Source organism: Corvus cornix, chromosome 9 (assembly GCF_000738735.6).
Source record: "Corvus cornix cornix isolate S_Up_H32 chromosome 9, ASM73873v5, whole genome shotgun sequence".
Lineage (NCBI taxonomy): Eukaryota > Metazoa > Chordata > Aves > Passeriformes > Corvidae > Corvus > Corvus cornix.
This window is the reverse complement of record NC_046339.1, coordinates 12286102-12302914: the sequence shown is the minus strand read 5'-3', so window position 1 is coordinate 12302914 and position 16813 is coordinate 12286102. Positions and strand designations below refer to the sequence as shown.

The window sequence follows — 16813 nt, the reverse complement described above, 5'->3', positions numbered from 1 at the left end:
AGGGTCCCTACCATTTTGATTTATACTATGAAAAGTCACTTTGCATTGGATTTTTTTGGGGAGAATGACTTAGGTCCTTGTAAGTGTGCTAGGTGTCTGTGCTCAGTGTTTTCCATACAATATGTGTTGGCTTTTTAAATCACAGGTGGTGTGATTTTGGAGTGTTTTGCTAGGCTAGCAATACAACTCTCTGTTTGCATGTTCTGTGACTGTGTAAAAAGCAGTATTTTAAATGGCTGCATGTTTTCTGCCTGATTTTCCATATACACTAAGATTTGGTCAATAGGAGATCTTTATGACTCCAAGTAGCACACAAAATTTCTAGGGTAGGGGGTTTACCTGGTAGGCTTTGATTGTTGTCTGTAGGCTTGGTTTGCTCTGAGGTTGTCACTGGTATGTGGGGCAGTCTTCCTTCTAGTTCTAAACTGGCTTTGTTAGCTTTTCTCTTATGGGGAATATCAGTGTATGATTGATTCTTTTCTGACTGAAGCCCTTTTAAATGCAATTGTTTAACAGGGGATAACATGTTAACTGCTATCTCTGTGGCCAGAGACTGTGGAATGATTCTACCTCAGGATAAGGTCATTATTGCTGAAGCACTACCTCCAAAGGATGGGCAGGCTGCCAGGATCAACTGGCATTATGCAGATACCCTCGCAAAATGCACTAGTTCATCACCAGCCATAAACTCAGAGGTAACATGACTATATTATGCCCTTAGAGTGTAAGCAGTTAGTTTTACTGTTCTTCTTATGTTATTCCATTAAATAAATCTTCTGTTAAGTGTCAATTCAGAATTGATATACTAGTTAACTTTCAGATCTTCAAATACCAAAGACTAGTAAAGCAGCTGAGGGAGGTAGTTTTTCAACTGTGATATGACATTTGACATTTCACTTGTGCAGGAGACAGGGCTTTTTCCCAACATTTCAATCTGTTAAGACTGCTCTAGCTGCTTGTAGTTGAAACATTAAACCACATTTTCTTACTAATAAGTAAGTGTTTTCATTATATGAGGATTTTTCAAGTGACATTCTTACAAACCTTCGCTTGTGTGGGATCTGTAGGAATACCCCTCTGAGTATTAGCTTGAAATGGCAAGGTATCTGTGTAATGCATTACAGCTGGAGTATTAAACTACTTTTGATAGGATATTCCAGTTAAATTGGTCCATGAAAGCCTTGAGGATCTCCAGATGACAAAATACCATTTTGCAATGAATGGGAAGTCATTCGCGGTGATTTTGGAGCATTTTCAGGACCTGGTACCCAAGGTGAGCATTTTACTTGAGTATGGGTACTTTCAATGGTGAACAGACTGCCCTGTGAGCATTAAGAACTCTTCTCTCTTCCAGCTCGTGCTGCACGGCACCGTGTTTGCTCGCATGGCGCCTGATCAGAAAACGCAGTTGGTGGAAGCTTTACAAAATGTAGAGTAAGTATTTGCTTAAGCATAGAAAGCGAGAGGGTTGACTGTGTTTGGTGTGATAGGAGACAAAAATTATGCATGCTGCTAGCTGTTGTGCCTGAAGAAAAAGGTTGGGCTGATGGAACTTCCTTGTGTTGGTAGATCAGCCTATTAGCTGATCCAACAGAATGAGAGTAGTACCATCTGCTGGCTAGTTGTGAAAGTTGCAGACTTTTCATGAAGTTTTAAATGAGGATATGTGCATAAAGTGACTAACATTTTTTTAATGCAGTTGCTTGGTTTATGAAACAAACTCATCAAATATCTTCTGTGTATTACCAGAAGTATTATCAGGATGATTTCTGTTCACATTGATCAATATGTGACTGTTGGTGTCAGGCCTTGCAGCTCTACAAGATACTACAGAAGTGTCATTGCCTAGAGCAAAGGTTCTGTTCTTTAGACCACCTTGTCTGATAGAGAGCTAATTCACCATTATTGCTTTGATTGACATGTCAGTCGTGTTACTTTTCTGTCTACTTCCTTATATGTATAACAGCAACAGTAATTGATTTCAGCATTAATGATCACACATAATGTTATGCAAACCCTGAATAACTCAAAGCAATATAGAAGTAATTAATGAAATAAGCTAAATGGCCTGTGGTTGGAGAATGGTCCAGAATGCTGATGTCTGTTTGGTTTTTATAGTTACTATGTGGGCATGTGTGGAGATGGAGCAAATGACTGTGGGGTAAGTATATTTTTATTTTCCATACAGAACTGTTGAGTTAAATTGTACAGCTGAAAGCAAGTCCTAAAATGGTCTCTATTTCAATGTTACCTGGCAGGCACTAAAGAGGGCACATGGTGGTATATCTCTGTCTGAACTTGAGGCTTCTGTGGCATCACCATTCACTTCCAGGACACCCAGTATTTCCTGTGTGCCAAAGCTGATCAGGTAATGCCACTGACCGTGAACTTCAGTGTGTCTGTGTAACTCATTTTGCATGCTCTATTTTAGTATATATTTGATGTTGTAAGAAACCAGTGTGAATTACAGAACAATCCATACATTTATAGTGGTTCTGTTTCTGTACTGAAGGTACTCTGAGCATAACCCTGCCATAGCATGATTTACTATTTTGTTATAAAATCCTTTGTCCATGTAAAGTTAATTTTTCAAAGCATGACCAAACTTCTACACATTAGTCTTTAATTTTGTCATAGTGACTTTGCTAGTTTCCATAAAGGCTGTTATAATTGCAAGCAGTAAAAATCTTCAGGTGATTGCTCAGCACCATACAAAGTAGAAGACAATTTCTAAACAGGTTTTTACTAATTTTTTACTCTTGAATTGGAAGTTAGGTAATGATTTTTGGATAAAGATCAGCCAAAGAAGAATCTGGGGATCTGTGGGGTACTAATGAAGTAATGCATTATCAGAAACATTTCTGAAGTCAGCAGATCTGTGGCTGACTCTGTGTTCATTCAATCATGCAGTAAACTAATGCTTCATAGATGTTTTTGTAGAAAAACCTTCATTTTAAAACCTCTGTTAGAAAGCCACACGAAGTCCAAAGAGGACTGAAGTTAGGTGGTGGCTGAGTTCAGAAGGCATGCCCACAATTTTGATGTTGGTGGAAGTGTGTCATTCTGACTCCTGTTTCTCTCTCTGTGTGCAGCCTAATGTCCCTCAAAGGGTTTTCTGGTGTGTTTAATTGAAGCTAACGTTTTGGTAGGCAGAACTGAACTGCTTGCAGAGAAAGCTTTGTAGTTACATGATTGCATCTATTTTGACAGGGAAGGCCGTGCTGCTTTAATAACTTCCTTCTGTGTGTTTAAATTCATGGCATTATACAGCATCATCCAGTACATCACTGTTACTTTGCTGTATTCTGTAAGTATTCTCTAAATACTTATGCAGTGTCAGCACAATTCAGAAATTTGAAAGTTGATAGATATTTAATGCAAATTGTTGCAAGTCCCTTTGAGTACAACACATGCATTCAAAAATACATTTAGACTAAAAGTATTGTTAGTATTTTGGGTTTTTTTATATTAACTGTACAAAATACATGGTAGTATCTATTTAGAAAAGACAATAACCAATGGCTGTGAAAAGAAAGTCTCTACAGTGGGAAGTCCAGATAAGCATATAAACAAAGCAAAAATACAAATTTCAATTATGTAAAAACTTTCAGCAGTTTGAAATAGCCTAACATTTTTTAAAGGGCAATGCATTCCTTTTATGTTAGAATTGAAAGAAGTTGGAAGTACTGATTTTGGGGGGGGCAGCGGGTGAAGCAAAGTGGAGTATTTCCTGGTATTTCCTGTTAATATGATTGGGTTCATAATAATGGCATGTGGTAGAAATCTTGTATTTTAGTTTGCATTCTGAGTCAGTTAAAGCTGCAGAGTATTAAAGGACCTTTGAGGTGGAAATTTTGACAGCTGTATGAGTACCTAGTGAGGCTATGGTGTTTAAAGAACTGTGGGCCTCAGATGCTATTGCATTGGTGTATAAGATTCAATAATGTAATTTTGATTACAAACAAATTTCAATTGCAAATAGCTTATCCATCTTGAAATTGTTTCATACCGTGATACTTCAGGAATTGTTCTGTGAATTGTAGAGTATTGAGGGTTTCTGCAGGTAAAGGAAGCCAGTTTGACAGGACACTGTCTTGTTTATAGAGTGAAATTCAAAGAATTAATGCCGTAAGAGTATCACTGTAAATTTTTTGGGGTGTGAAGAAATTACCAATGTTTCAGTTGTCATTTCTCTCTAGATCCTGAGCAATTTGGGAGATTTCCAGTTTCTCTTCATTGATTTGGCAATCATTTTGGTGGTTGTCTTCACTAGTAAGTATTGTACTGAATTACTATTGCTGGCTTCTGTGAACCACTTTTTGCTTGGTCAGATTTTCTTCAATACCTAATTACATGTGGTTTTGAGAAAACACTGTGACATACAGTGAAGATGTTATGACTATTACATCTGTGCATTAAGAAACCCAAACCACCACTGTGTATTGAATTAAACTCATATGAAATTTGTGAAGTGTCCTCATACAAGAAGCAGGACATGGGCATGATCTTGGGCAACTAAGTCTTCACAGTACAGGAAGCTGGTTTTGGAATCAAACCAGGAGTTATTGCAATATCTTGCTCAAATGTTTTGATTCCTTTCATTCTTACTTTGAACTTCTGTCCACAAAATGTTACATTCAAAGTATTGCCTATTGAAACATTTGATTCCACATATGAGCCTAGCCTTCAATTCACTGGCTAGCAGTAGAATTCTATTTTCAAGTTTTAATAAAAACCTCTTCATTGAAGCAATGGCAGTCCAAAACCAAGGAGGCAAGCTGTAAGTCCTTGTGCCAGACAAAGGGAATTTGGCCAGACACTACTAATTCCTTAAGTCTCATGGTGCTACTGTCCCCTGCTATGCTGTGCTGCTGGGGAAGCAGCCTGTAGAAGGCACTGTGGCATTGTTCTAGGGCTTTACGATCTTTTCAAGGTAGTTTCACATTTGCAGTTCTGGACTAAATATTAAAGTGATGTCATGAGCAAGACATTCTAATTCCACAGAATGTGAACAGGATAACTCTTGAAAACCATAATGATGTAATGTGTCATTTGTTTTTTGTTCTCTTTGCAGTGAGTCTGAACCCTGCTTGGACAGAGCTTGTTGCACAAAGGCCTCCATCAGGTCTTATCTCAGGTCCACTTCTGTGTTCCGTGTTGTCTCAGATCATCATCTGCCTTGCTTTCCAAACCTTTGGGTTCTTTTGGGTCAAACAGCAGTCCTGGTATGAGCCTTGGACAGCAGACTCTGAGTAAGTGTTTCAGTGGCTCTGTGCAGGGTACAGTAGTAATTGGAAAGCTATAGGCAATAATTGCTCTCTTCTTTCTTGCCCCCCTTTGGGGACTTTGAAAATAAAGCTTCTGTATGGCAGCTTTTTACTCTGCTGATTTCTTCTGAAAAGCATACTAATATATGGGAGCTACCCAGTGGCTGAAAAGCAAAATTGGGTCAGAGTCAGATGGCTTGGTCTAATGACTCTTCAACTTTAGGACAGATGAGGTAGAAGTTTGAAATTAATGGTTCAGATCTATTTTATCTCTTTCATATTATAAAGCTTTGTTTTACTGTTAGAGTTACAGTAAATCAAATTCATTTTTTTGAAAATGAAGACGTGTTTTAATTTTTTTTTTTAGATTGCAATATTTTCTTGCCTGTTTCTGAAGTTTGTCTACAATGACAGTTTTTAAACGGTTCACGTGGAAAATTTACAAACTGGAAGCATAACAGAACTCGAAGCTCTGAATTCAAAAAAATTGCTACCTCCTTGCCACAGTTTTGAGTTATTTCTTAGTACCTGTAATATGTTCTCAAGTTTAAGCTTTTTTGCTACTGTAGCAATTTGTTCTGTCATTACTTTTGTAAATAAGTGGACCTTATTTGCTTCTTCTCCATAGCTCAGTGTTCAATGCTTTTATGTTGTAGTGCATGTAATGTGTTGGACACCAAGAACACCAGCTCTGCACACCACGGGAATGAGACTATTCATGATGAACATTACATTAAAAATTATGAAAACACAACTTTGTTTTTTATATCCAGCTTTCAGTACCTCATAGTGGCAATTGTATTTTCTAAAGGAAAGCCCTTTAGACAACCATGCTACAAAAATTGTAAGTCCTTTCTTGGTATATAGAGTTCCAAATAAAACTCCCAAGTGACTGTGCATTTGTTGACAATTCTGTTATGCCAATTCAGCAGCAGTAGTGTTGCTAGGAGATCATAGTGCAATTATCCTCTGATCATCACAGCTAGAAATAATGAAATACTAAACTGTATGGAGGAATTTGTGTTAATAGTTGCTTTGTTTGTAGAAGTATATGTGTATATACATTTCAAAGTGAGCCAGTGAGAAAAACTCAGGCCTTCTGTCTCTTTATGGCTATCAGCACAACTAGTATTGCCAAAATTTTCCTGGAAGGGGTTTAGAGGGTGAAGAGAGGTTGTGTCCAGGGAGTGATGAACTCATGATACTTGTTAAAACTGTCTAAAACTCTTGATTGTGAGATGGTCCAATTAAAATATTTTTTTCTTCTTTTACAGTTCTGTTTGTTTTATCTGTTATAGTTCTTTATGTCTTCATATTTTTCATCATGTTGCATCCTGTTGAACCTATTGACGGATTTCTTGAGGTGAGAGCCAGCAGATCTGTGGGTGTGTCAGCTTCCTGGGGGAGCTGATGGGTTGCCTTTGGGGCAGGTGTGACCCCTGCAGAACTTTAGCATCATGTCACTGGGTGGGGAGGGAGAATTTATAATGCTGAGTCTGTTTTGGATGTGTGTTTATTTCACATGTGTGTTTCTAACCTCTGGCAACTTGTTTCCACAGCTTGTGTGTGTGCCACCTGAGTGGCGCCTAAGAATTGTCATCATCGTTATTCTAAATGCTGTTGTATCTGTGCTGACGGAGGTAAGAAATCCAAATGGAAAAAATGCTTCTAAGTGTTTCTTTTTTAGGGTGCGTGTTCATCTTTTATTTAGAAGGTCTCTCTTCACAGCATGCCACTCTGAGTGGCTGCTGTTTTCTTGTTAAGTGTGTATTTCTTAAGGACATGCAAATGTCCTTGTTGGCTGGATTTAAGGTGTCAAGATTTTCTGTGTTAAAAGTGTAATTTTAAAATCTTTTTTTATTAAAAAATGGGAGCAGGGAGGGAGCTGAAAGACTTAATAATTCAACTATTTCATATAAAAATACTCCATTTTTATTTTCTGTGTTACTTCAGAATAACAATGTACTAGAGAACTATATAAAATCCCGAGGGGAGCCCCCTGTCCTCCATTTGGATTGTACATATAGCTTATTGTTCAGAATAATGTAGGTCTGTGTAACTCAGTTGTCTGATATGATCAAAGTTCAGAAGTAGAGATGTTCATGCAAATCTGCTTTTTCCATCACTGAGCTTGTCCAAAGTCAGTCACTCTGGATGTTGACCTCTTCTGCTGTAATTCCAGAGTTAATGTGTGCAGAAACATGCCCTACCTTTCATCTGAGTGCCTTGTTTTGTTTCCAAGAATCAAAGTTTGACAGATAAATCTTCCAGAAGAAGTCTGGATTCACAGTCAGTTTTTATTCCTGTGGTTAGTTCTTCTCCCTGTTATCTGAGGTGGCATTTCCAACCTGAATATATTTGGGTTTTGGTTGCAGTCATGAGTCACATTTCGTTCCTACAAGATGAAAAAGCCTTCCAACATTATGTAGTGCTTGCACACTACAATTATCTGTTTTTACTGTGTAACATTTTCTACAGCTTCTAATCAGTATTTCCATTAAAATGTGAGGGATTGCTGTCAATGTAACCAGCATAATATTTGCTTGGATCATATAATTTTGGCCTTCAAAGAGTACTACAGCATTAATATTCTGTCCAATTAACATGTTTTTCCCTTTTATTTGTGACCCAGTAAAAATTAACTCAAAGGTTTTTTTCAGATGCTTGAATCAAACTTATCAAGGCTTTGTGTTTAAAATGTTGTTCCAAACAGAATTTGCAAAATGTGTTCTTATGTTGCTGCCTATTGGAACATGTTTTTCAGTGTTTTCACATGACAGACGACAACGTGTCTTTTCCAAAACATGGCAGTAGATACTAATTTTCTTGGCCTCTGTCTTGTTGTTAACAAGTTTATCCACTATTAAAGCTCCTGTGCCTTTCTTACATTATCCTGTATGCACTCTAACCCTTCTTGTGATGTTTTTCCTTTATGCCCTTGAATTCTTTCATTTTTTTGTATTAGTGAATACTTAATAGTGGGGTTTTTTTGCTTCCTTTTATTTATGAAAAGTCAAATTTTATGTATATTGCTGTCTTTACCACTGAAACAAAATAGTTATTCTGAAGCTTCAGAATCATGGCTTTCTTTGTCTTCTGATAAATTTAAAACAAACCTCCTAGACAGAAATACTTTTTCCTGTGCAACTTCAATTTTCAGTCCAGTGATAAACATTACTGAGAGAAATAAGCTTACCATCTGCTGAAAAATTTCTTCGTTGTGCAGATGATCTTGCAACTTTTATAGAATCTGGTGTTCTTTCTGTTCTGGATGCGTAAGGGCTCCAGTAGAAAGTCTGTACAGTGTGCCAATCCATGTTTCAGCACGTCACTCTTGAGGACAAATGGTTCTCCTCTGGTTTAAATACGTGTTCATAAAGTTCCACTTGTGGGCCTTGCTGGTCGTCACATCAGCCTGAAAACTTGTGAATTTCCACCAAGCATCACCTAAGCAATATAATTACCTGGAGACTGTTTTCTTTCACCCAGTATTTCAAACCTCACCCCACTCTTCTTCCTATGCAGGTTTGAGTTAGCATCTTTTTACACTTCAGTCATTTAACTTTCATTACCAAAACTGCAGGGGTGATTTGGCACATTTCTTTTAAACAGACTTCCCTATTTATCTTGTTGCCTGTACTTTAGTAATAAAATAGAAGTACCTAGTTCTTGGTCCTAATTGTTTGGGCTGTTATGCTTTGTCTTAAACCAAGTTTCTTCCACTTTGTAAGTGTAAGGTGAATGCTTTGTTACAGCAGATGAGTTGTTCTACTGTACAGCAGGGTCCCAGCAGGACTGTTGTTTAGTGATCCTCAAACCCCAAACCTTGTTTTACAATACACCTTCCATAACTTCAGCCCAACTCTTGAACTGCATTTGTCCAATTCCAGCAGTGTTACTCCATACTCCCTAAAGCTTTGCCATGTGGTGCCAACTCCTTGGGTCCGGTGTGTTGTGTGAAAATCCCAGGCTATTTCTTTCCTTCACTTCCAGTATCTCATTGTTTTTCTCTCTTTGTGTGCCTGGCTGGATTTTCTGCTTCCTACACTTTTCACTACAGACTTGGTGCACACGTCACATTCTGAGAATCTGGGAGAGGCTGCTGGTGGCAGCTCCTTCCATCTTTTAACAAGGTACTCTATTTCACCTAGAGTTTGTTCTGCTGAGAGCTATCCCTCAGGAATTGCCTCTTTAAGTCTCATAATTTTGAGATACATGAGGAATTGGATCTTTAGTCACACCTGCCAGTATGACACTTTTGTGTCACGCTATGGTCATACGTAGTTTTGTCATTGCTTCTACAACAGGAATAGTTTCTGACTGTGGTTGTCCCAAACATGTTGTCTGAAATGCTCTGAAATGCTTTTGCTCTTTCTGTGTGGGTGCCAGACTAGATTCACAAAGCATGCAGATTCTTTCTACCAGATGCTAGAAAATACTGCACAACAAAGGCAGATCCTAGCAGCTGTTCCTCCTTACCCCTGATGCCTGGTGTAGACATGCTTAAACCAGACCAGCTTCAAAAATGAACATCTAACAAGCTGAAGATTTGTTGGCCAATGCTTTATAAAAGCACTATCAAATTCTGGCATATTACAAAATCATAAGCATTATAAAAATCTGTTACAAAAGTCTGACTAATCAGCTCCCCATTTTCAATGGCAGAGGTTAGTCAGATGTTAGAAGTGGAATCTGTCCAAGGATCAGAGTTGTAGGCTTGAGGCCATGGAAGGTACAGGTTCACACCTGTGTTGTCAGATTTGCTCAAAGCTCTTGAGTCCGCCCGTGCAGCTGTATGAGGATAACCAGATGTGCTCAACATACTATTCAAGTTCTGCCCTCTTTTAAAAACCTGGAACTATGCCTACCAAATTCCTTCATTCGTGCTGGTGGCTCAGCTTTGCTACCCCACTGCTGCTTTTCTGAGAATGTCACTGGTTTAAAACAGACTGTGAACAAAGCATAGCTCCAAAATTAAATACATTGTAATGTTAAAGATGGTTTATGGGGAAACTGCTCTAAGCACTTGTATCTTCATGTGGTGCTTCACAGGTTTTTAGAGTATTGAAACACGTTAAGAATGTGTCTTTATGATTTTTACCCATATCAATGGATGCAGTTTTAGTTTGCTGTTGAAGTACACATTCATATTCTTAAATTTTGTGTGAGCACTTACGAATGAAAATGTTTATCACAAAAGTACCAGCAAGCAGCGTAAACTCAGTTTTGCTTGCCACTGAATTAGTTATGCCTAAAGCACTATTTCAGGTTTTATTTGTAATGTGCACACTAACAACAAATGATCATTAGTTTCTTTAACTCTTCCCGCTCACTGTAATGTCTCACAGAATGTCCTCCTTGATATGATCCTTTGGAAGGTTGTGTTCAATCGAGACAAACAAGGAGAATCTCGCCTCACCATACCCCAGCCGCCTCAGGTTGGAGACGAGTATTTTGCTGTCATCATTTGAGTGCATGTGGATTCATTTAGTTTTGTCTCTTAATTATCTATAAGTGTCTGTTGCCTTATCTTTAGCTTAAGTCTGCTTAAATTAGATTTCTGTAACTAAAATATTGAAAGGAAAGGATTTTGGGTTTATATTCTTTTCCTTATTGACACTTACGGAGTTTAGTGTGTGTGCAAGAACTGTGACACAAACCTAGAGTATTGCTTTAAGACTTTTCTCACTTTATCTTTAGTTTCCACTTTAGCAAATTTTATTTGTGGTGTCACAAGTTAGCATGTTAGGACTGGGAACATCTTGATCTGCTTAGAAGCAATTAAATTAAATTAATTTGGTTTAGAGTTTTAGGTCATTGTCTGAGAGCAGTAATTTTTAGCATGTACAAATGAAACAAAACAAGATGGCAAACAAAAACACACTATTACTACTTCAGATGGTTTAGGACACTGAAAGATTTTTCAGGTGACCATGAATTTTGGCCTGGTCTGCCCCTCTGCTGTTAATACATGAAGGAAATCTCTGTGAATCCCATAAAAACTAGCTTTAAGCCTGTTGGCTTATTACTTTTGGGTGATCGTACATTTGTGCTTGCTAGAATTACAATGGTTTATTTCTCAGCACTAAATTTTATTAAATGTATTCACTTCAGATTTAACGTTGTCATTTTGAGGCTGTCGTAGAACAAATTGTTTTGTGTTCACTGAAGAATGGAAATTGTTCTCAAGGCTCACATTTGGTTCAGTTCACCAATTGAAATTTAGAGCATGATGAAAACTACAGAATATATTACCATTAAGATGTCAGCCCTGCAGACTATAGGTGTTCTCTGAGACATTATAGGGATTCAGTCTCGAGAATGAGGAGTAGTGTTTCTCCTCCCCAGCTAATTAAATTACATGCATTAGACTGGGAGAGGAAACATAGGAACGAAGACTTAAGTTCAGTAACTTGTGTATTTTTAAGTAGCTATTAATACCTGCACTATTTAGATTTCACAGTATCAGCAAATTAAATTTTGCTACTTTTGTCTGACTGGCTGCCTTCAGTTTAACAATTCATGGCTTAAGAAGTGTTTTGAGATTTGGGGAATTTGCTTTTTCTAGACCAGGATTTTATTCTCCAATAGTAAAATCATTTAATGTTGCCTGTTCTATCTGTGATTATTGAAATGATTATAAAATATGCATAAAAACTGTTGGTGGTCTTAGATGTTATGATAATATTGAACACTTGCTTTTTCTTAATGTTTTTTGAATGTCATTGCTACAATAGTATAGAAGAGATGACACAGCAGAAGAGTTTCTCTACTACAGGTCCAATCCAATGTGGTAATGAAACAGTAAATCAAAGACTGAAATAATAGTTTTTCTTCTAGTGATTTACTGTATTGTTACTGACATTATTTTCTTCTTACGGTAATCCAATTTTCAAATCTGTTCACTTCTGCAGGAGGCTGGGGACCGCTGTGGAGTCTCTTTCCTTTCTTCCCTATTTGGTTGTAGAGAGAAGACACCAAAAGCCAAGTATATGCACCTAGCTCAGGAACTGCTGGTTGATCCAGAATGGCCACCAAAACCCAGGACAACAACAGAAGCAAAAGTACCATCCCAAGAAAATGGTTCATATCAAATCATCACTGTAACGTAGCAGTGGATCTTGGTGGCATGTATCTTCAGTAGTATTCAGAAGAATGTAATTTTAAGGCTTTATTTGAAACTGCAGTGTGCTAAATGTCAAATTCTAATGCAGATATTTCCAACTGTTTCGTCTCTCTGAATACAAAATTCAGAGCCAGGTGTCTTATGGCTATACATTTTAAAAATGTAGGTCACCTTAGGCAGAACAAAAATGATTGTGTTTCCTTCCACCTTCTTTCAGATTTCATTGTTCCTAAATGAGATGCATTTGAAGGTTTAAACTGCAGGGCAGTTAAAACAGGTTCACATTATTTGCCTGGAGTATCTTAATAGTTGTTCTAACCTGCTTATCTGGGCACGTGTTCATGTAAACCTTATGATGTAATGGTTTCATGGCTGTACTAGAGGTGCATAATAGCCTTGTCATGGTTTTGGGGTTTTGTGTGGTTTTTTTTGGTTGGTTGGGGTTATTTTGTTTGTTTGGTTGGTTTTTATATGACTGATGAAAAGTTTTGTGTCTTCAAACGGTTCTAAAGTTTGTGTGTGTGTGTACCTCTAAGTTTGTCTCTATTAGTAAGGAGTGTTTCCAGGTGTAATGTTTGGGTTCTAATTTCAGTTGTTTAGTCTGCCACAGCAGGAATTGGGAATGCTGTAGAAGCAATATGCTCTGTCCTTAAGAAATAAGCACATTGCTTTCATGTGGGTTCTTGACTTCTTTTCTAGCTAACCACAAGGAAGGGCTTAGGTGGCCTCCAGAGGAGGAGCCATTTGGCTACACTCTAAAATTTTTGGAGAAAGAAGGATGGAGAATCTAAACACTTTCTTCTATGTCATGTTTTATTACATTTAGCTATGCATTTCTCCATAGACCTTGCTTTTTCCAGCAGAAGGGTTGGATTATCCCTTTGTGGACCATGTTTTATTTGTAAATCTAAAGATAATTTTCCTATATACCTTGAAGTGGTAAGACCAGAGTTACTGCTGCAAGTGATACGGGAGTGGGAGGGAGGTCTATTGTCACATGCCCACGCTTGGGATTTGTGCACGTTAAGGACATGGGCATTTCAAAGAGTCTGCCAGTGTCTTAAGTGCTACATGTAGCTGTATGAAACAAAATTAAGAGAAAATTGAGCTAAAGTCTGTCTTGCTGCAGAACTGTAAGGCTTATGCAGATTTTATTTATTAAAAAAAAAAAAAAGAAAAAAAGAAAAAATAAAAGCTTGTATCACCACTAATGCTGCTTAAGCATTAGGGGTAGCCATATATCATTTTGCCATGAGGCAGTATCAGAACACAAGACCACTAGAAAAATAGGTCTGCAAAGAAGTAGAGGCAGACAATGCTTTGACTTGCAAGGCTTAAAACTTTTTTGTTGTTTTGGTTTTTTGGGTTTTTTTAACCCACAAATTACTGATCTCCAAACCATTGTCAACTTTGTAAATGTTTGGAAAAGTGTTCTTTTGTGTCTTTGGGAAGATTATAAATATTAAGTCTTGATCAGTCTGGTTTTGACCAGAGGCAAATGACTGGTCCAGACACCTCCAAGCTTTGGGAGAGGATCTGGGGTCTGAAGAAGTCATGATTTGATAGAGAACCTTTAGAGAAGGAAGTCGGGTCCTTTAGAGTAGTTGTGGAATGAGGGCCCCAAACTCAATGGCTGGCTGGGATTGTTTTGAAGTCTGTATATTCTGATGATGGAATTTGAGGTTTTGATGTTAATGGGGGTCTTTTGTTTCCTTTTTTTCTTTTTTTTTTTTTTTTCTGAGTTGTCTTGTTTTGTTTTGTTCTTTTAAATTCCTGTGGAGACAATTCCATTCCAGCCTTGTTTTAATAAGCAGAACTTTTCAGATCAAGCCGTATTCCCTTGTGCTGTTCTGTAAGGCAGTATGGACAGTGCCCTGCTGCTCATAGAATCATTAAGGTTGGAAAAGACCTTTAAGATCATGAAGTCCAACCATTAACCATGTTAATGTCAATCATGTTGTGGTTTCTGCAGTGTTGAATATACTGTGCCAACAGGGAATTTAAAAGTGGTGCTAAATGGTTTGGAAGACCTTTTCCTAGAACTTGGTTGTTGAAGTTATTGCTCCTCCTAAATAGTATGCATATGGTATACTATCTTCCAGTCCAGCTGTCAACTCTTTTCCTGATTTCTGTTGTTGTTGTTGTTGTTTGTTTTTGAGGAGTGGAGCAGGGGGAAAGGGGGAAGTGGTTTTCTTAGCATTCATTCAACAGAGCAATGTTCTTATTATCCTGGCTTTGTACGGTCATGAACATTGAACAACATTGGTAGCTTTTAAGGGGTCTGCAACTGTGGACTTGGATATATTAATTAGTCATGAACCTGAGTCAGTTGGCTAATTTCTGCCGATGTTGATTTTACAAAACCTTTGTAGCATGGAATAACTGATGAAGAATAATTCTTAGCTGCGTAAGTAGTATTCAAATCTAAACAAAAATAATACTTTAGTTGAAAAATGTTGTGAAGCTATGCATCTTGGACCTGGGAGCTGTGACTTATCCTTAAACGCATAAGCTTCTGCTTTCCATTTCACTGACCATTTTAGATTTGCTGTTCCGTGAGAACTGAAAGAAAATACTTGTCTTCCCCTTTTAAATGCTTTTGCTTAATAATTTCCCTGATAACTTCTCTCAGCTTGTTTGGTTTCTGAAGCTAGTTTTTCAGTCTTATTCTAGTTTATTAGACTTACCTAGAAAGCGAGGAGGAAACAGCTTATTAAAGTGGGCTTGTCTTTGGAGAACATTTTAGGGAACTCTTGCTAAAACAGAAATTGCCAAGTGTCTCCACTTAACCGAGTGACTGATGGCTCATGAGCACAGTAAACTTGAATGTTTTGCAAATGGGAGCTTGTTTCCTCCAGGTCTGCGTTCAGGGTTGGTAAATGTTCCTGAGGTTGCGTGCTTGAGCTCTGACGCTTAGTCAAGAATAATAAATCAGCTTTTCTGAGAATCCGTCTTGTTGTTGCAAGTTCAGCCACAAAATCAGCTTTTGCATTTTCTGCAATTACTGGGATTTATGCCTTCCTGCCCAAGAGCTGAATTTGACCACCTATAATTTTTCTCATTTTGAGCAGTTTAGTTTTTCTGGTTTTCAGAAATGCAGCAAACTAGTTCTGCACTAGTGTATTCAGTTTCTGTTTTGAAGTAAGGTAAAATTCATTTCGTAGTGAAAAAAATCTCTTTTAGAGTTCGTCTTGGAAATCTAGATTCAGATGAACAGACCAAGTTAGTGAGCTCCACTAGATACTGGGTAGACATTTTCTTCCTGCTGTATATTTTGGCCTTATGTTGAGGAGTTTGATTTATTATTAAATTATTTGTGTATGCAGACTTTAATCTGTACGTATTTTATTTTGATGTATTAGGATTTGTACATATTACTGATTTTTAAATATTATTTATGCACATACTTAAAGGACTGGTCTATCCAGAAAAGCAATTGCTAAATAATAAATATTACTTTTTAGAAATAAATTACAAGATCATGAAATTGTATATCCCTCAGGGTTGTTTTTAAAGTTTTTTTCCCTTTCCCTTCAGATTCAATTAGCAGTAACTCTAGTTTCATGTACTATAGAGCTAAATCTACTGTAAAAAGAAAATGCTGCAAATAATGCTTGAATAGAAGCAGCTAAAAAAACCCACAGAACTGTCCATATTCATCTTAACTTTAAATTGGAAACTATTACTGTTGCACTTTTAAAAAAGTTGTTGGATTTTTAATTCTATTTATTTTTTCTTTCTTCATGAAGGTTGTGCTGAACAGTCATCCCAATTTGGGTAAATAATCCTGTACTGTATATGTGTATGCAGTATAATACTAAGCAGATGTGGAGTCCTTTTTATGCTGCAAATTTTTAATGCTTATGTTGGTCATCACAAAATGAGAGAGCTCAAGTCCTGTAGGATTTCTCCCGTGAAATTCTGAATTGTAAACTTAGGGTTTTGTATGTCTAAGGGAAAGCTGTGGGTTTTTGACAATTTTTAGAGTCTTGAATATGTTGATTTTATATACAGTAAAGCTTCAGGTTTTTAAAACTATTTTCAACAAACTGCAGCTTGTTTAATAATTATGTGAACCAGAAACTACTTAGTTTGTCATTAATTCCTCAAGCCTAACAGATTAAAATGTTCATCATTACAGCGCTCTCTAGAAGCTCAGCTTCCTTTTATTTTTAAATCTGAAATGATACTACATCTTTGTATTTAAAATATGTATTGCTGCTCTAGAATGGTACCCTGTTGTCAAGAGGCATACATAAATAACTGTACAATAGAATTGTAAATAGACTTGTAAATCATTTTTGTGACTGAAGCTCTTTGAAAATAAAATTAAAATGAACGGATATTTTAACTCTTCTCATTAGTTTCATGAAATTGTTTTTAAATATTCTTTATAGAATTAGATCCAAAGTTTGTTGAA

At 37.2% G+C, this 16813-nt stretch overlaps 1 protein-coding gene across 6 annotated transcripts in view; it reads left to right on the top strand.

Moving 5' to 3' along the window:
* Positions 1–16736, top strand: part of ATP13A3 (ATPase 13A3) — a 58231-nt gene extending 41495 nt beyond the window's left edge. For 4 of the 6 annotated variants that reach the window (XM_039556763.1, XM_039556762.1, XM_039556761.1 and 1 more), the window contains 13 exons: positions 517–695; positions 1151–1273; positions 1355–1434; positions 2119–2161; positions 2259–2368; positions 3211–3307; positions 4200–4272; positions 5075–5252; positions 5924–6111; positions 6542–6630; positions 6827–6907; positions 10616–10705; positions 12182–16736. In XM_039556763.1, the coding sequence (XP_039412697.1) occupies positions 517–695; positions 1151–1273; positions 1355–1434; positions 2119–2161; positions 2259–2368; positions 3211–3307; positions 4200–4272; positions 5075–5252; positions 5924–6111; positions 6542–6630; positions 6827–6907; positions 10616–10705; positions 12182–12379 (1529 nt within the window). In that variant the 3' untranslated portion in view covers positions 12380–16736. The other 2 variants (XM_019289890.1, XM_019289891.2) reach the window with 2 other exon arrangements.
* The last annotated feature ends 77 nt before the right edge of the window (positions 16737–16813 follow it).